Source organism: Tenrec ecaudatus, chromosome 10 (assembly GCF_050624435.1).
Source record: "Tenrec ecaudatus isolate mTenEca1 chromosome 10, mTenEca1.hap1, whole genome shotgun sequence".
NCBI classification, from domain to species: Eukaryota; Metazoa; Chordata; class Mammalia; order Afrosoricida; family Tenrecidae; genus Tenrec; species Tenrec ecaudatus.
The window spans coordinates 119,620,326-119,639,881 of NC_134539.1; the positions used below are offsets into that span (position 1 = coordinate 119,620,326).

At 47.8% G+C, this 19,556-nt stretch overlaps 1 protein-coding gene and 1 long non-coding RNA gene across 3 annotated transcripts in view; one reads left to right on the forward strand and one right to left on the reverse strand.

Annotated features, from left to right (window-relative positions):
* Positions 1-429: 429 nt before the first annotated feature.
* On the reverse strand, positions 430-13,072 carry DUSP14 (dual specificity phosphatase 14). 2 transcript variants are annotated; one of them, XM_075561436.1, is made up of 2 exons: positions 12,898-13,072; positions 430-1,741 (listed from the first exon to the last, which is right to left on the reverse strand). In XM_075561436.1, exon 2 carries the CDS (start codon positions 1,641-1,643, stop codon positions 1,047-1,049), a length of 597 nt encoding a protein of 198 aa, XP_075417551.1. In that variant the 5' UTR covers positions 1,644-1,741; positions 12,898-13,072; the 3' UTR covers positions 430-1,046. The 2 variants fall into 2 exon arrangements, with proteins under 2 accessions (XP_075417551.1, XP_075417552.1); XM_075561437.1 differs by lacking the exon at positions 12,898-13,072 and adding an exon at positions 11,372-11,517.
* A 150-nt stretch (positions 13,073-13,222) lies between these two features.
* Positions 13,223-19,556, forward strand: part of LOC142459670 (uncharacterized) — a 72,313-nt gene continuing 65,979 nt past the window's right edge. Inside the window, exon 1 of the long non-coding RNA XR_012786478.1 lies at positions 13,223-13,344. This is a non-coding gene — a long non-coding RNA (uncharacterized LOC142459670). The remainder of the gene's footprint in view (positions 13,345-19,556) is intronic.

Here is a 19,556-nt window from a genome sequence, read left to right on the forward strand (position 1 = left end):
GGCAACCGTTTTATAAAAGTGGGCAAACATGTGTACTGAAAAACATTGCCACCGACTCCGGTAAAACATGGGCTATAACTGATTTGCATCTACTAGCATTCTAGTTGTAGCCTCTTGCTACCGCGCCAACACCCTGGGAAATTATCCCACAAGTACGCAGAGTACAACCCCTCCCAAAAATGAAGAACACGGAAGTTCTGTGGCAGCAGCTCCCCTACCTGGGAGTCAGGAGTGAGCTAGGGAGCTCCCAGGGGCCTCATGGCCGAGGCCACCAGGGAAAGGGCACCAGGAGGGCTGACAGGAACCAGCTGGGTTTCTGTAGCATTCTTCATCTGTCAGCCATATTCTTCCATCACACACACACACACACACACACACACACACACACACACACACTCTGCAGTTCTGATGAATAAAAACGCTGATATGTTAAGCAGATAGATTTATTAAAAATAATGCTAATATAGTCCTGGGATACATTGATTCCAAGAGGGTTTTTTGCAGCAGATTCATTGTGATTTCTTAACAGCTAACTAACAAAGGTTCTGACTGAACAGTTAATAAGAGAGGGAAAAGGAAAGAGTAAGGCCAAACCAATAGAGACTGAAGCTGGTGCCTGTCTTCCCTAAGCAGGTCTGGGCAGCAGCCTGGGCACAGCTGGTCTCTACAGAGTTAAGGGGCCCACAGAAAGGGGTTTTCAAGACTCTCCCTCCCACACCTGCAGCGATGCCGAAAGACCCAGGATTCCAAAGAATGCAAAACTCAACAGTTTATAAACTGTTCAAATGATTAAAAATGATTAAAAGCCAGTTAAAGAGTTTCATAAACACTATCCAAAATGTTAGTTTAAAAAATGGTACTAGCAATGTATGCATTCCCCTTGTCCTTCCCCTCCCTTCTAGCTCTTAAAATAAATCTGAACACCCAGTGTAAAATCACTTCAAGGAGAACCGGAAGTTGCCCATTTGACGGAGGGGGCGGGGAGCAGCCGGTGCGTGGCAGGCGCTGAGCCTGCGCCAGGGGCTGCTGATGCAGCTTTGGTAGCATTAAATTCCCCAGTAAGGCATCAGGTGGCGCGACTCCTTCTCATAAACATCTGGAACGATGCCATAAGGTGTCTGTACCATTTTAACTGTCGCCTTCCCAAAGAGCTGGCGCTCGTAGTCTATCAGCTGCCTCCAGAAGCCTACGTTGGGCCTGATGACAGGCCTCCGGGCCTTCACCCAGTTGTACGCCTCCAGCAGGGACACACTGTGGTACTTCATCAGGTAAGCGATGCAGAGAGAGGCCGAGCGGCTCACCCCGGCCGCACAGTGCACCAAAGTGGCCTGGTGCTTCCTGCTCACGCTGTGGATCTTGTCGGCCACCATGTCAAAGTACAGCCCAATGGGGGCATGAGGCATGTCGGCCACAGGCACTTTAACATACTCAAACTGGGGCCAGTTGAAATTGGGGATCTCAATGGTAGCATTAACAATGCAGGTGATCCCACGAGCCTGGAGGAGGTGCCGGTTGGAGGCCACGCTGCCTCGGCCCAGAAAGAGGGAGGAGGTGATCTGCGCGATGCCTCCTGCGTCCCCCTCGGACACCATCCGCGGGGCCATGAGAGTCCGTGGTAGGGTGCTGTGGCCTCTGGAGCTCATGAAGACGCCAGGAATCACACTTGCATCCTTGGAAGCAAGACCAGAGTGGGGTGTTTGTTTTTGCCTTCCGCCAAGGAATCACAAATTACAGTTTCCTCCTGCAAAATACAGACCTCTGTCAGTACCTTAAATGGCATTGATTGGCCGCAGCTTTCTGCAGGGTTTGTGGAGCGGGAAGGGGAAAGCATTGTGAAATTGTCGTTTTCTATAATAGCGGGCGTTCTTTCTCAAGGATGTGGACAAATCACTTCCTATCGATTAACAGGTAGGAAAAGTAGCCTTAGAGGCCAATACGGAAAATCAATGTACGGCTAACTCTGGCAATCATTAAGAGGAAACAGCCATCCTATTTCAGGAAGGGGGGAAACAGAGACCTGCCCAGTGGTTTGGCTCCTGAGCAAGCTGGCTGTCCGTGTTGAAGGTGGTCCCTGGTAACTGGGGGGGGAGGGGAGTATTCAGATCTTCCCAAAAGCACGTTCGTTCATACCGCATACCTTTCTTGCCCACTTCCCCAGCTAGGATGCCCCCCCCCACACACACACCTAATTCTAAAATAAAAGCCTTACAAAGGTATAAAAATGAGTATTATGTGATGTACTTAATGCATCACTTGTCTGTCATTTGGTGGCACGGTGGTGGTTTGCGTGTTGCTGTGATGCTGGAACCTGGGCTGCTGGCATTTCACTGGTCCAGCAGGGTTGCCCATGGTGAACAGGTTTCCGTGGAGCTTCCAGACTGAGACTACGAAGAAGGAATGGGTGGTCTGCTTCTGAGGGCCCAGCCACTAAAACCCTATGAACAGCAGGTGACCACGGTAGAGCAGAGGAAGCCCCTCAGGCAGAGGGGCCAACAGTGGCTGCAGCAGTGGGTGGTGCGGAACAGGCAGTGCCTCCTTATCCAAAGAGGGTCGCCATGAGTTGGAACCAACTCCGTGACAAAAATTATGCATTTTGATGAACTTAGAAAACATTCCCCAAACAAAAATTATGCATTTCGTGAACTGACTTAAAACAAAAAGTACTGAATTGGATAAATTCTGGAAAAAGCAGATACACTTGATGTGGTCTACTTAAAAATAGCTGTCCCTACCATATCTGTGACATCTGAACACTTAAGAAATCCAATTAGCTTTAAGTAACCTGTGATGTGACATTTCTGTGGAAATAATTGCAGGCAATTTGAAGGCCGTGGTCTCCAAAAAAAAAATCTATTTAAATTACTGAGCATGTGGTACTGACCTGCCCTGGGTGTGGTTAAATCGCTCCACCAGCCTCTACTGCAGTGGTTCTCAACCTTCCTCACGCATCTCGACCTTTTAATACAGTTCCTTATGTTGTGGGGACACCCCCCCCCCAACCATAACATTATTTTCGTTGCTACTTCATCACTGTCACTTTACTACTGTTACGAATCAGGTGACTCCTGTGAAAGAGGTGTTCAACCCCCAAAGGGGTCACAACCCATAGGTTGAGAACCATTGCTCTACTGATTCTAAGAGCCAAGATGAATCCCACTGCATGCTGTGTGTTGGAGATAAAAAGATATTTACTGTTATACATTATGTCTATTAGGAAGAATTTCTAGTTTCCTGAGATTTTAGACATTCAGTTCCTCTTACTCTCAAATCGCAATGTTTTATAGTCTATAAAGAGCCTTCGTGGGTTACCGAGGCTAAATGTAAGGTCAACAGTTCAAATCCACCAGCTGATCTGAGGGACAAAGATGAGACTATCTCAAACCCAAAGAGCAGTTCCACTCAGTCCTATAAGGTCGCTCTGAGTTGGGTGTAACCAATGACACTGACTTACTGTCGGTGCTCATTGAGATATGCGCTCCCCCAATGCATCCCCAAGGGGTGCAGGGGCACCAGAACCAACCTCAGCCTCAACAGGTGGGACAAGGGATACTCCATTACTGAGGGTGTGGTGTATTCGAAAGCCCTTGGTCTGGATCAGGAGCCGATCTTCATGAGTTTTGACCTAAGTATACCTCTAGGAACCATGACCTCCAAGTCATCAAAGTGTCTATTACTCTTGGAGAGTCATTAGGAGCCAGGACAGTGAGTTTTATCACCCTTTTATGACAGCAAGATCGCTGCTGCCTTGCTAAACACAGGAGGCCTGAGGCCTGCTCCGTGGGGGAAGTGGGAAATGCTCATATTTCCAAAGAGCTGATCTGGTGACTGTCTAATTAAGAGGGACTCAGCCTTGTGGCCTCCCAAATAAGCATGGGGGAAGCCACTTGCCGGCACTCCCCAGGGAAGGGAGCCCTGGGCTCCTCAGAAAGGTCTTCATCAAGGCCCAATGGTGGGTAATGGGTGAGCCAGCCCACCAACTCTCACCACTCCAATAGCCACCGGGTAACTGGTGCTCCAGGGAAAAGAAAACAGTCTGCAGGTCCTTGGGACTGAATCCAAGTGAGCCAGACGCGGGGCTCTCTCCCTGCTGCTGCCCACCAATCTCCTGCCAGCACTCAGAGGGCACAGATCCGGGGCTGTTCCTCCCAAACACTCCTGTCCCCTTTTACAGACTGAGGGGAACAAGATTGAGAAAAGGTAGACTGATCACAGTTTGGAGGAAACACGGACCGGAGCCAGGAAAAGATCCCAGGTGTCCTGGCGTCGCACTGCTGTGCTACGGGCCTGGCCAGGGCGGCTGTGCCCTCCCTCTCTGCCCGACCGACAGCACTCTCTCCCACCAGCCAGCACCTCCACAGCACAAGGACAACTTGTTTAAATGCTGCTTATAGAATGTTTTGGGCCCACCTGGGCTGAGCCAGCTGCTCCAGTTTTCCTGACTGCCCAGAATGGGAGCCATGGCCACGGACTAGTACAGCCATCCAGTACAAAAGACACCACCACCTGGCAGCCGAGGGGCTTTGGCAGCACTGGGCCCAGATCATTTCCAGCAGCCCTACTGTGGGCCGCTTCTAAGGTGAATGAGCATAGCTTGGTCACAAGAAAACCTCACAGCTGGGTCACATTCGATTCAGTCAATATGTGCTGGGCGGCAGGGAAAGGAGAGCCATGACAAGTAGCAGGCTGACCCACCCACACTGGAGGGCCAGGACTGCCTGCTCTGAGCGAACACTCCCCTCCCGCAGAGCACACTGGTCCATGTGCTGAAACAAGGGTGACTTGAGTGTCCAAATCGCTGTCCATGGTTTGCAACTAAGCCTTCCGGAATTGTTCTGTTCTACACTTGTAGGAGGGACGTGCCTTCTGGGCCAGGGAGAGAAGTGTCCCCCACCAGCCCCAGAGTGCACTTGTTTGATAAGTGGCAGGAACTGCTCCGTCAGAAATGATGCTGGTCTCCTTTAAAAGCATCAAAGCTCTAAGTGTTGGACAAGGCAGATTAATGTCTGCTCGATGGGCCTGTCATCTGGGAGCATAAGCTGATCAGCACGGCCTGCTCCCTGCCCTGGACAGACATGGGGCGGTGCATGGCTTCATGGACAGCACGGCTGTCTGCATCTGTGAAGCAGGGGCGCACCCCCTCCATGGGGCGGCGACTATGGGTTTCGGTCATCACAAACAGCCATTACAAAGCCTGAGAATCAGCAGCCAAAGAACTAAGGCACAACTTTCTGTCCTCACACTGAGTCAACAGAAAATGATCACATTTGTGCTGGAGAAGCATCTATAAAATGACCTAAGATATTTTTAGCTTTGGGAATTTGAGAGAGTCCCAGTACATACTAACCAAAACAAACAAATCATTGCCTTTTAGTCAATGCTGACTCATAGCACCCCTGTGAGTTTTCCCCAGACTCTGTTTATGGCTGTAGAACGTCCATTCTTTTTCTTGAGGAGCGGCTGGTGGTTTCAAACTGCCAACTGGGCGATCAAAACCCAAAGAGTAAAACCGCTGTGCCGCCTACAATGTGCTTCGTCTTTTTTTTTTCACCTGAAAAACCTGTGTAGTAACATTTTCCCCTTCCCCTAAAGTAACTATCTATACAGATTTGTAAAGGAAAAAAAAAAGCTAAGCTGTTGGCAGATGCCCACAAGATTCTTCTAGGTGACAAGAAATGTTGTACAGTCACCACTACAATCAATTTTAGAACATCTCCCCACCACCACCACGGTTAAATCACTTTTAAAATGAGTTGTGTAATCACAATCAGTTCTAGAGAGTGCTCCCTCCCCGCTCAGGGTCTAAAGTACTTCTCACCCATTCAATACTTACTGGATTCAACATGTGCTGAAGATTAGCTACATGGTGGGGATTGTGGTACTGTGTATGTGACAGAGATGCCCACAATTTCTCCCATCCCATGTGCGCTTACCCTGAGACTTTTGACAGTCCTCCCATCAAATACTACTCTTGAACCTGCCAAAACCCCTGTGAGTGCCTCGACCTACAGAGTACAGTAGGAGTGACACACAAGGCTTGCTATTGCATAAAGTGTTACCGTCTCGGAAACCCACAGGGGCAGTACTAGTCTGTCCTATAGGGTCACTATGAGTCAGAACTGACAACTATGGCAGGGAGAGGTTATAAAACTGTCGGACTCAGTATTTTCTTAGGACACAAGCTCGTGGAACCCAGCTGTCCTGCTGTGAAAATGTCCAAACCCCGTGGAAGACCCCCAATGGAACTGAGGTCACATGTAGGGGTTCAGGTCCCAGTATCAACCACTAGCTGTGTCGGGGAAATCCCAGGATAAGTCCAGTCACCCAGGTTTGGCTCTCCCAGGTGAGGCCTTGGATGTTGTGGAGCAAAGGCAAGTCCCTACCATGCCACGCCCAATTCCGAGGACAATAAAAATTATTACGCTACCACATTGCGTTTGGGGTGTGTGTGTTAGGCAGTAAGAGTAACGGGGACAGGGATAGAGAGGTAATTGTGCATAGCCCTATGCTGAGATTTGTATCAGTTTATAGCAACACACATAAAAAACAATTGAATAACAATAAAAGATGGGGATAATTAGGTGACTCATACTCAAGAGTAATATTCGGGTGCCATCATAATGCAGGGAGGGCACAGGATTGAAGCAGAGTACGAGTCTGCTGCTGGTATCCCATGGATTCTCAGTCAGGTTTCCCCCTCCAATCCACTTAAGGCATGCTGCATTGTCTTTAAAGCGCCGCCTCCTCCTCTATTTCATTGGAGAACACAGATCCTTTTCCACAGCCCATCACTGCTCTGGCAGTGGTCCGGCCCAGCAGCTTGGACACCATCTGGAGCTTGAGGAGGTGTAGGAATCAGATCCTCAGTTTAACAAGATCCCAGACGATCCATAGCCACACCAAAGTGCAGAAGCACCACTCTTAGGAGTCCCTTCAGTCTATCCCCCTGTGGGCCTGCTGAGGCAGACTCCTCATCCGTGGGCCCTGACAGCACCCAGGCACAACGGGAGGCGAGGAGGCTTCCCCGGGCGACACAGAAAGTGAGCAGCCCCCACGGGGACCAGAGCTGTCTGTTTATTCACACAGTCTGATCATGGCAGACCAGTCCATCTAAAGACTACCCCCTATAAAGGATAAATTACGGAATTAAAGAACCTAAGATCCTTCTGATTGTGCCTTCTCTGTAATGCAGATATCAATCTTTAAAAATCCTAAGTGGTACGAGATGGTTTGAGGGTGTGGAAGGCTGATAAACCTGAACTAAGAAAATGCCTGCGAAATTCCACAGCACTAAAACTTGTTTGATGATAACTAGAAGCCAATTTGTGCAAAAGCCCACATAAGTAACACTTTAAATACTTCAAAGAGTAAGTGGTAGAAATTAAATATGTTTCATAGCTACATGCTTACATGGTGAGCTTTGATTTATGTAGACAAAGTAATTTTTAAAAATCACACCTTTGCAATGAACCCACGTAATTTGGAGTTTGAGGCAAAAGTGTCAAAGTCACAAGTGCATTCTGAGAAGCAGGTCCACCCATCAGAAATAGGTCTTTTCACAAGAGCTCTGTCCTTAAAAGTTCACTATTACTTTAAAAAAATAGAAATTAGAATCAAGTTCGCAGGACAAGAGCGCAACACTTGAGTCTCTTGATTAGGTCGAGAGCACCAGCTTTAGTGGGATGGAGGGAACCTGCCCTTCTCATACTGAGAGCAAGCCTACTGCATTGAGGGGTATTAGAGGTTTCCAAGCCCTCTTCTAGCAAAGGGAAGAATCTCAATTTGAGCTAAATAAGAGTAAAACAAGCAGAGGGTCCTAGTTATTTCCTAGGGCTTTCATCTCTTGAAGGAACAGTGTCGCATTCATTGTTAAAATTGTCCTTAATTACTATCCACACATAGTCTGAGAATGCACTGGCCTCTGAACATCTGTCCACTCAGGCTTCATTCGGGATCCGCAAGCTGTCGCCAGGGGACCTGGCTAGTCCACCACATGCTTCTGCACGCCTGCGCGCTGAGTGGCTTAGAGGCAGGTTGACAGGGTCACCTGTGCAACCGCTCCTCCAGACGGGGAAGGCGGTGCTCCACGGGCGCGCTCTCCAGTTTCCTCGTGTATACCCACAAACTCAAAGATGAGTCTGGAAACTCTGCCATCAGCGTTGGTGGGGAAAGGATGCAGGGACAGAAACAGACGCTCCGTAGTCGCACATAAATGCTCAAAGCACTTTTCTGGCCCCTCGGACTTCAGGATGGCAAAGGGTATGGAAAGGGTGACCAAACAGGGCAGATGGTCACTTGGACAATTTGCAAGTGACACTGGGAAGTGTGGGGGTGAGCTGTGTGGGCCATGGGCCTCATATGATGGCCTGGCCATGACCCTGGCACCCAGGCTTCTGTTCCTGTAATAGGTTGTTACTGGAGCTGCTGGGTAGATACCTCCTCCTGGAAGCCCCAGGCTATCAAAAAACACAAACAGGGTTTCTCCCCTGGCACTCAGACAGGGTTCTTATCTTTTCCTGAGGGTAGCTTTTCTTAAAAATTTCTAATTTATATGTATAAGTAGTTTTATTAAAGTAATGCATTTGAGAACCTGGGGGTGGGGGCTTTAATAAATAAGCACAGGAATATTTATGATTTATGTAAATAAGAACTGAAAACTAAGCAATGTAGCCATTTTGCAAGATGCTGTAAAGAAGTACAGAAGAAGAAAAAAGGAGTCCCCAGCGGCCTCCTCGCTGTGGGTCTACGATTCCTTCCTTGCCCTTCTGCTCATGATCCCCTGAAGGCACTGTGGAGGCCGACATGATTCTCAAAAGTGGGCTGTTAGCACACAGTAGCTACACAACACATATTTGAATTTAGTGTCCACACACAAGGTAAATCCAGCCAGCAAAATGGCACATGAGTTAAATTACTTCAAAATTAACCTCACAAAAGCCTGCTCAAAAAGCAAACCAAACAGTCTGTGCTGTCACAAAGGGATGCTGGGAGAGCAGGTTCAGGCTCATTTTCCAGTTGGTAAAAATGGCCATTCATTCCCATCACAGAGATGCTGTGGGTACTCGGGAATTGCTGAGGAATTCTGAGTCATGAAATATGCTCACTGCTTCTTGGGAAATAAGTGGCATGCGTGTAAGCATATGAGTCTCCAGCTTCCAGAGGTAATATAATTTGGCCAGGACTGGTCTGGGTTCCTGCCCACACACACACACTTAAGCCAACACTCCTGGCCTGCACCTTGGGGTCTGGGTACAAGACAAGCTCTCAGGAGCACAATGCAGATCACCAAGTTAAGGCAATCCAGGTGGCTCCAAGGCGACATTAACTCACACCTTTAAAACACCTAAAGTAATCCAGGCTTTTTACCTTAGCATTCCATTTTGCATATTTAAACTTCCCTATAATCCTTTGTCTATTTCACAAGGAGCAACCGGAAGGATGCTAGCGGGCAGTTTGCAAACGAACCCCGGGGAAAACCATCTCAGTGGCATTTGGGTGGTAGGCTGGTCCAAATGAGACAGTTAAGCACAAATACACTGGAACTCCATGGATCAGACCACCCAAGTGACATTTACTTTATTCATTCACCCAAGAAACATCCTAGTGCTCTGTGGTTAAACAACAAAGCCAGTGGGTTATAAATTCAAGGCTGACCCCACTGGAGGAATGTAAATGGAACAACCCCTTTGAAGAACAGGCCTTCTGCACAAAAGATGCCAACGATGACAGCAGGTCCAGCTGATGCAGTCTGATGACCTTAGTGCCCCAAGCCACACACACTGAGGGGGCAGATCAATAGCGTGGTATGTCCATACAAAAACTAACCACGGTTGTAGGCAAAGACAAAAATCAATCTTTAAAATGTAATGCTGCAGGAACTTAAATGAAAATAAAACTGAAACATGAAAGAAACAGATATGATGTTGGTCTAAAGGCCAAAAAAATCAAATCCAAAAGAATACCTATTATTGGTTGTACTTGCACAAAGGTCTTTAAAAGGGAGGAAAATAACTATACTGTTTAGAGGTTTATATTCAGAGGACTGAAAACAATTCCCCTAAAAGTGACTGTAAGTTTACCTAGCTAGGTTACCTCTTGGGAGGTAAACAGGTTGTCACTCAGGTAGAGTGGGGGGTGGGGTGTGTGTGTGGATTTCTTGAACTGTAAGATGGTACACTCCCGGTTGACTTCAGATAATTCATTAAATTGCCCATTTATGTTTTCTGCCCTCTCTTGTGCATTGTAATTTTAAAAGGTGAGGTAAATACAGGGTTGATATCCAGGAACTGAGGACCATTACAAGTCTAGTCAACCTGGAGAGAGCATGTCCTCTTTACAGGTCAGGGACCTGCCGTTCCAGAGTTCACTGGTGTGCCTTTAGCGCAGTCCAAGTCCTCAAAGAACCCTGAATAAATAAATCCATCAACTCCAGACACAATTTTGTTCTAGTTCATGCAGTTCCTGAAATTACTGATTTGAACTGTGCCCACATAAACATCCTTTGTCTTCCTCTCAGAGGAGTTTTCATAAATAACTAAAGCTGCCATCTTCAATGTTAGCTCTGTAAGTTTACACCCGGGCACGCTGTTGCTTTAGCAACTCTCCAGGCCTTGGGTGCCTCCTTATAAGCAAAGAAAAGAAGACCAGTAGAGTCCTGGAGGTTTTGGTTTCTAGCTGGGTTAAATTTTCACTTGCAATTGAGATTAAAGCCTGGGATCCTAATAATTCAACTGCTTCAAAATTGTTTTAAAGGAGTCTGCATTTGCCTGTAGCGCCGGGAAATACTATGTAATCAGGGTTAATAAATACTATGCTATTAGGGTTGATAAAACTTTACAGGTAGTAAAAAAAAAAGAAAAAAAAAACTTTACAGGTAGTTGTACTTAAAACACATGCTACTTGTTCAGGAAAGAAGCAAAATCTCTATGAACGGGGCCAGTCAGTTTAAAAATAATTTCCTCTAGAAAATATTTTTGCAAATAGGCAAGTCTTAAAGTAGACATTAAAAAGTCTAAAAGTAAAAAAAAGTCTAAAAGAATATACACAATCTGATAAACATAAGGCTGTTACTTTTAGGAAAGATGCTCAAAAAGAAGGTTTTAATCTTATCAGTGAAGCTATAAATGTTTCACACGGAACAATTAGAGCGTTTCTTATAAGACTGGGAAAACGCATCATTTTAATGCACCTCGCTTTACAGTTCTAAGTACAAGAGAATCCATCAAACACAGATTCCTCCCTTTAATATATCTTTTTAAAAATGCTACAGTTGAATCCAATGGATTCCCTAGCCTAGACTCATAAACCTGACTAGTTTTCTATAATACAAATACACATTTGTCTCATTCTACTAAGAATAATAAAGAATCCATACCTGCTGTCAACCAGTATGCAAGATGTCAGAGGAGAACTCAGCACAGACACTGGCGTTCAACAGACTGGGAATGAGGAACACTGGCTCTCGTTTTATGGGAGAAAGACAAATATATCAGGCGACTGCCTCTCCTCCCCCAAGCGTCAGAAGATGAGTCAGAGCTGGAGGCAGGAAGAGGGCCCATGTGTCAAACTGCCTCGTGCAGGTTCCTTCATACCTTCACCTGCCTGCCAACGTGCCAACACTCCTCAGCCCATGGCAGAGGGTGAGGGGCCTGTCCCCCTCCCCACCCCACCCCCAAGCTTATGCCTGAAGTGAATTCTCAAGTGTGCCTGGAGGGGAGCCTCATTCCTTGTGAGTCTAATGGGACCCCAGAGATATTCAAGGTAGGGAAGCTTCCAGCTAGCCTCACTTAACTTTGCAAAGAACACAAAACCTTTGTTTCCCTTGTTTTAAAGAGCCAAGAGGTAAGCACGGAGCAGTTGTAACTTAATGGCAGAGCTGAGTCCCCGGCATGGAGCCTGCAGGACTAACCCGAAAGGCTTTCAGTTGATCTGTACAGTCTCAGGGAGGGGGCTCCTGAATTTTCCATTATACTGCTGAGTGGCCTCCAGACCAGGGAATCCAGGAAACTTTGGGTTAAAAGCTCTGGATCCGAGTGCCTTTAAGCTTCGCAAAGAACCAGGGACAAGCTCTTCGCCTCCGTTTTCACATCTGAAAACCCGGACAGTACACCTCTCCCTGCCCATCAATCTCTCATAAAACTGCAGAACAGCTCACGAGGTAGCACTTGGAACGTGCCTTCAGGACCTGCTGGGGGGTGGTTAGACATATCTTTAAAATGTTTAAATGCCTTACACAGAAGAAGCGGTACTTGCGAGCCCCTCCTCACTTCCTCTGTGATGCCCTAACACGGCGCGGGACCAAGCAAGGGCAACATCCACCTCAATAAAATAGAGTTATACAACTCACTTAAGCCAGCGACAGCACCCCAACGGCACACACACAATCCAGAGGCACAGGCTAGCACGGTGCACCCCAGTCCCCCGCCGCCGCGGAGAAATACTCAAGTTGAATAGTTGGCATCGCTTAAAGTCAAGTTGTTTTCTAAGGTAACAAACACCACCAAAGACAGATGCACGCGGCCGGCGGGGGGGTGGGGGGGTGCGGAGGCCAGGGAGGGGCGGAGCGCCCAAGGGTCAGGCAGAAGGCGAGGGGACGAGGGGACGGGGTAGCCCACAGGGGGGTAGCTCCGAGGATGAGGAACCACAGCAGAGTCGGGGCGGGGGTGTCAAGCCTCGGAGGGAGAGGGTCTGCAGCCCCTCTGACCCCCACCCCGTGGTGCCGGTGCCCAGGCTCCGAGAACCGCTGAGCAGCGAGTCGGTGCACGGGCCCCGCACAAAGTTTCGTAAAGACCGAGGTCGCGCGGGCCCGACGCCCGCGCCCCGCCAGCGCCCCGGGGTCCCGCTGGCGCGAGGCCCCGCCCGCCCCGCCCCGCCCCTGCCTGCGGCCCGCGGGCCCCGTACCGGCACGGGCAGGCTGGCGGGTGGGGTTCCGTCCTCTTGCGCGGCTCCCGGCTTCTGCGGGCTGCTCGCCGCGCGCTCCCCTTCTTCTCCCCTCCGCCCGCGCCCGGGGCGGGCCCCGCGCACGCTCCCTGAGCCCCGCCGCCCTCTCCCGAGGGCGGGGTGACGCGGGCGGGGCGCCAGAGGGGCGAGCCCGCGGGAGGGGCGAGCCCGCGGGGGCCGCGCGGAGCGGCGCGCGTGCGCGTGCGCGCTGAGCCCTCCGACGCCGGGCGGCCGCGGCCCCGACGCAGCGGAGCTCGGGCCGCGCGCGCTCCCCGCCGCGGCCGCAGGGCGCGCTGCGTCCCGTCCGGGTCCCCCGCGCCGGCCCCTGGCCCCGCGGCCGCGGCTCCGAGCCCGGGGCGCCGGGCGCGTGCTCTAGGGAGCTGCGTGGTGGACGCGAGAGCAGGGCGGGTAAGAAAGCAAACGTGCAAAGTGTTCACAGTGCCGTCTGAGGGACGCACCGCCGCGCCCCCGCGTCGAAGCCCCCCGAGGGCCGGAGGGTGGGGGGAATGAGTCTGTGGACAACTAGATGAGGGGTCCCCGCGTGGGTGCTGCAGGGGCCACTTCTAGTAGCCGCGGGAGGCTCTGTCGCTCTAGATGCCAACCTAGCCCTCGGACAGGCCCTCTTCTGCTGCCCAGGGGCCCTGCAGCCACCGCCATCACAGAGCCCCCTCTGAGGCTCGGACTACCGGGTCGCAGCCCGTGCGCCGCCCGAGGTCGGGCTGTCAAAGCTGCGTTCCTCGAGGAAGACGTGCGAAAGGACCTCTCCGGGGCTCGCTCCCGCCCACCCGCCGGTGCAGGTGCAGGTGCCCGTGCGGGTGGAAGGGCAGGTTCCCGGGAGCTCCGGGAGGCCCCGCAGTGACTCAGGCTCCGTGCCCGCTCCTTGACTCACCGGCCAGCGCCGCCGTCAGTGGTTGGCATCCGAACTGCTGAGCTGTCAAAGGGGGTGTCACAGGGTTGCGGGGAGGGGTTGCGGAGGAAAGTCAAAGAAAAAGAAAACGCGCATTGGGTTTACATCTCCAGGCATCTTGAACCCAACGCTTCAAGGCTTTCTCTTTAAGGAGCTCTTGTGATTGTCACTGGCGCACCAGCCGAGGTCACCCCGAAGTTACCAGAATCCCCAAAAGTTTTGTCTGCCCCCCAGACAAAAATCCAGCATCAAAGGCCTTTGGGGGATGGTTTTAAAAGGCTGAGGCTGGAGGTGTTTGTTCACTTTTACCTCCCTGAGGAGAACAAGAGAGAATTTTTTTAAAAGCTTTAAAATAAGGCGAATTTCAGCTCTCTGTGAGAGAACCGAACCAATTCGGCGTTAAGCACTTAGAGGTTCAAATCTTACTTGGGGAAGGTGTCTTCCCAGTGCTAAGGTCCCCCCACCCCATCCCAAACAATTTATCTAGTGGCCTATTTTTGGCATGCCAAGATCAAACTAACAGAGTCTGTTACAGAAAGCTCCTGCTCCCCCTCCCTTCTTCCTTCGCTCAAGTCAGTGACTCAGCAGCACAAACAGATACATCCCTCTCCAGATTCAAGCCTGTGTGTTCTACAGAAGGCAGGGTGCCAGAAAAATCTTTATTAAGTAACAAGGAACTAGGCCTTTTCTTGGATTATAGGAAGGAATTTACCATGAAGACTCTCCTCATCACAAAGAGGAGGGAGGTGGACTGAAATAGTTTGTGTTGAGTTCTGATGTGTGTGTAAAGATCTTTAAAAAAATAAGAAGATATCCACTTGTCTACAGATGGGCTTTGGGTCTCCACTCTGCATTCCCCCTCATTCACACTTAATGATTTTTGGTTTGGGTCATTAATGCCTGATACCTAATCCCATTAACAGGACACCTCATGATCACACAGACTGGTGTGCTTTTTCCATGTGGCCTTTGTTGCTTCTCAGCTAGATGGCCGCTTGTTTGTCCTCAAGCCTTTAAGACCCCAGAAGCTCTATCTTTTGTTAGCCAGCACCATCAGCTTTCTTCACCACATTTGCTTTGCACCTATTTTGTCTTCAATGGCCTTGTCAAGAAGGTGAGCATCACGGGATGCCAGGTTATTACAACAAAGTGTTCTTGTGTTGAGGGAGTACTTGACTAGAGGCCCAATGTCCGTCTACTACTTGATACTTAACACAAATATACACATAGATCTAATTCCCTATCTGTTAGAGTAACCAGCCTCTGACATCGTGGGGAGGATCCATAGGCGCAGTTGTACGGCTATAATATATAAAGATAATAAAAGTCATAGACGATAGGAAAGGTAGAAGAGAAGGTAAAATAAAGGAGTCAGACACAGTTTATGGTAGCATGCTCACCGCCGGGACGGCCATGAACTCAGCAGCCAGGGGCTCGGGTGGAGGGTGGATGTTTTGAGAATGATGAGGGCGATGGATGTATAGGTGTGCTTGACATACAGTGGATGTATGTATGGATTGTGATAGGAGTTGTACGAGCCCCCAATGGGGTGATTAAAGAAAAGAAAGCAAAATCATTCAAGGTGTGTGTATAGGAGTACATACACATACATATAGCGGGGTAAGTCACAAAGTATTGTTACAAGATCATAGAAACCGTTATGAAACGAGAATCAAAGTGTGAAGTGATTGTTTCTCAACATTGTCTCCATCCACGTCTCCGCGCTTCTGAAGGCAGAGTTTTCATCCCGCTAACCCTTCCCTGAGGAATTCTTCACTCTGAGTTCCTCCCCATCAAGACATCAGGCTAGCACTGATGTTGAGGGATCCAAGTCTTCCTCCCTTTAAACGTTCTTTGAGTATGGGGTACAAAAAGATGTCTGCAGGGGCAAGATCAGGCTTGTAGGGCGGACGGAGTAAGAGTTTTCCCATGGAATTCTCCTTGGACAGCCCTGGCTACCCTCCAAGAATGAGCGGACACATTTTTATAATGCGGGAAAAGGTTTCTCAGTGCAGCTTTCCTGGCTATTCTCTACAGGTACCGTTTTTTACTTTCTTCAAGTTTCTTTTAAGCTCCTGTGATTACCCTGGGTCCTGTAAGGACATCGATCAAGATCAACCCTTAGGAATTGCAAAAAGCAGTCACTATAGTCTTCTCAGCTGACCTCTCTGTCTTGAATATAACAGACCCAGCAGGTCCCCTCAGAAGCCACTGTTCTGATTGGACCTTTTTGAAGGAAACAACGGGAATACGAGTATTTTACGGAAGGAAGGAACATGTTGGCAGCTATCTACTGGTGGCAGAGTAGTCATGTTTAAACATGTTCTGTTTGGGATAAAACTGCTTCTCTGAATTGGAACCCTAGTTGCTGTACTTTCTGACTTACCTTCATCTGCCTGTGTACACCTAGATGTATGTATGCACCTCTATCTGTATACATGTGTGTGCTTATGGAGGTGCTTTTACAAATTGTGCAAATGTTATTTTCTAGGTCAGCACTGATTCCAGTAGAACTTCCTGTGATAATAAAAATGTTTTGTATCTGCCCTGTCCAATAGAGCAACCACTAGCCCGCCTGCGTGTGGCTGGCTAGCAAGCACTGAATTTGAAATTGTACTTTCAGCCAGTTTAAGTGTAGCTAGTGGCTACCTTATTGCCCAGCACACCTCCAGATTATAAGAATATGTGTGTGTCCTTAGATGTCAACAGGGATGTAGAACATTTTAGAGGTCATCTGATAACGTGCCCAGAGAGGGTGTGAGTCCTCCTGAGTATATCTAAATAACAGTGCTTTAGATCACAGCAGCTTCTGTGCAGAAGGAGCACTGATCTGATTAGACACACTAAGTAGAGGGTGTAAACTTATGTTCTGCTTGGCTTCTGATGTCTGCCTTTCCAAAAATATTCTCCTTAATTTCTTGGGAATTGACGGCTCCTTAGATTAATCAGAGTTAATGAGTTCCTCAGAAAGCATAGTTGGATCTTCCATTCCTATCATTGCCTCTGGTTAACAAATTGGCAACGACTCTGATTTATCTGTCAGAATTAAGGAACAGCTGTAATCAGGTCCATGGCAGTGTGGTTTCAGCGTTCCATCAGATTCTGTGGCTCACAGCTGTCTCAGCTGCCTGACTGCTCACGCTTGTAATTATAGAGTATATGTCACTGATGAGTATAAAAATGCAGATCTCTGCTGTAGACAAAATGGTGCATAAGCAAATGTGAAGAAAGCTGATGGTGCCTGGCAATCAAAAGATATACTGTCTTTAAAAAAAAAAAGATATAGCGTCTAGGATCTTAAAGGCTTGAAGATAAACAAGCAACCATCTAGCTGAGAAGCAACAAAGCCCACATGGAAGAAGCACACTAGCCTGTGTGATCATGAGGTGTCAGTGGGATCAGGTATCAGGCATCTAAGACTCAGAACAAAATCATACCCAATGTAAATGGTGTGTGTCGGGGGGGGGGCATGGAATGGAGACTCAATGCTCATATGTAGACAATTGGACATCCCCTCACAGAGGGGTCACAGGGATGAGATGAATCAGTCAGGGTGCAGTATAGCACTGATTAAACACATGGAACACACAACTTTCCTCTAGCTCTTAGGTGCTTCCTTCCCCCCACTATCATGACCTCAGTTCTACCTTACAAATCGGATTAGACCAGAACATGCACACTGCTACAGATAAGAGTTTATAACACAGGGAATCCAGGATAGATAAACTTTAACCCCTCAGGGCCAACAAGGAGAGTAGAGATACCAGGAGGATTAGGGAGGGTGGAGAGAGAAAGGGGGAATGGATTACAAGGACCAACTATGACCCCCCTCCCAGGGGGACGAACAATGGAAAAGTGGGTGAGGAGTGATGTAAGCTATGAAAATAATAATATATAACTTATCAAGGGTTCATGAGGGAGAGCAGGTGGGGGAGGGAAAGGGAAGAAATGGGAAGTTGATATCAGGGCCTCAAGTGGGAAGAGAATTCTTTGGAAATGATGATGGCAACATATGTGCAAATGTGCTTGACACACTGGATGAATGTATGGATTGTGATAAGAGCTGTAAGAGCCCCTAATAAAAGTATTTAATAAAGTAAATTTTAAAATTCAGATCTCCCCAGAGAAGTAAACCTTGAAGCTATTGTCCTAAAGCAGGTTTGACAGGGACTATGGGTCCCAGGTATCTGAGAGGAAACTCTTAACGGTGGAAAAGATGAAAGAACTTGGAGAAGGTTTTCACCTTGGTAGGGCTCCCGGTGAACATGGAGACCATTCCTCCAACCCACTGGACTTTGTCTAAGAAGGGTGGCAATACTTCTCGTCACAGACTGACAGCACAAAAAGGACAGTCGGTGGCAGGAAGCTGAGTGCATATGATGGGCAGACCAAACTGATTTTCCAGAAGACTAAAGGAAGTTGTGCTGAAGTTTAGCTATGTTGAGACCAACTGCAGCTCTAAGAATATGCAAGCAACTTGAACCGGGAGACAAGAAGAGAAAGGGCCAAGTGCTCCACTTCTAACCTTCATCTTGTGTTATCAAGGCTATGCTTTTGGAAAACAGAAGAGGCCTCCCCACACTTTTCACCTACTCCCGAAGTTTGACTAAAGCTTGTGCTTTTTTACAAGATGGTAAGGTGACACTTTATAATTATAAGGATTAAGTAGATTTTATTAAATGTAAAACACTTGAAACTTCTGATATTTATTATATTACTATTATATATTATTTCTTATAGTTCCCAAAGCATCACTTTTTTACTACTAAAGAAATGTCAATTTACAAAAGTAATAACAGAAGGGAAAAATCACCGTGCATAATTAGCATCTTCTTTTGCATCTTTTAAAAAATTTCCTCTGCATATGTTTTCAAGTTGTCTTTACACAGTTAAAATAAAAAATGCATAGTTTATAACCCGACTTCAAGCTCCTGAGCTAGGCGTTATGTAAGCAAATATTACAGTATGTCTTAGGATATACTAGGTATTTAAAATTTGTCTGCATATGGAATTTTCTGCCTGTATTTCAACCCTAGAACTGTGACAATGATAGCAGAATGAACATCCCACAAAAAACAAAAGACCACCGTCTTTGTAAAATCCACATGTCTGTTTTAGCATTTACTGTCTTTGGGATCTCGGTGCCCCTCTGAAAGGCTTCAGCAGTATGGCAATGGGTGTGGTTGGTACAGGGAACCCATGCGCTGCTCCTACTCGGCTGTAGTTAAACCAAACTATTAAGGCAGAGTGAGAAAGGGAAGAAAAGGAGGTGCCAGGTGTGTTAACGACCTTTTCCCATTTGGTTCTAATCAGGCATTATCATACAGTTATCAAACACATTTTAGACATGAGTAGTTTAAAATTGTACCCAAAGTTGAATTATTATTAAGTAGCAAAGCAAAGATAAGTGATCAAGTATCTCTAATACACCAAGCATTTATCCATATAAGGATGCGGATACAAACAATCCACTTCTTCTATTGTTGCATTTTAATCTCATTTAAAAAAGAGTGCTTCTTTTTTCTTAAATCATTTTATTGAGGGCTCTTTACAGCTGTCATAACAATCCATACATCAATTGTATCAAGCACATTTGTACATATGTTGCCATCATCCTTTTTCTAAACATTTTCTTTCTACTTGAACCCTTGGTATCAGCCCCTCTTTTTGTTTTCACTCCTTTCCCACCCTCATGAACCCTTGATAATTTATA

Bases quoted from the DNA above. Each gene is read 5' to 3' on its own strand.
- DUSP14 (XM_075561436.1), bottom strand. From the start codon at position 1,643: ATGAGCTCCAGAGGCCACAGCACCCTACCACGGACTCTCATGGCCCCG.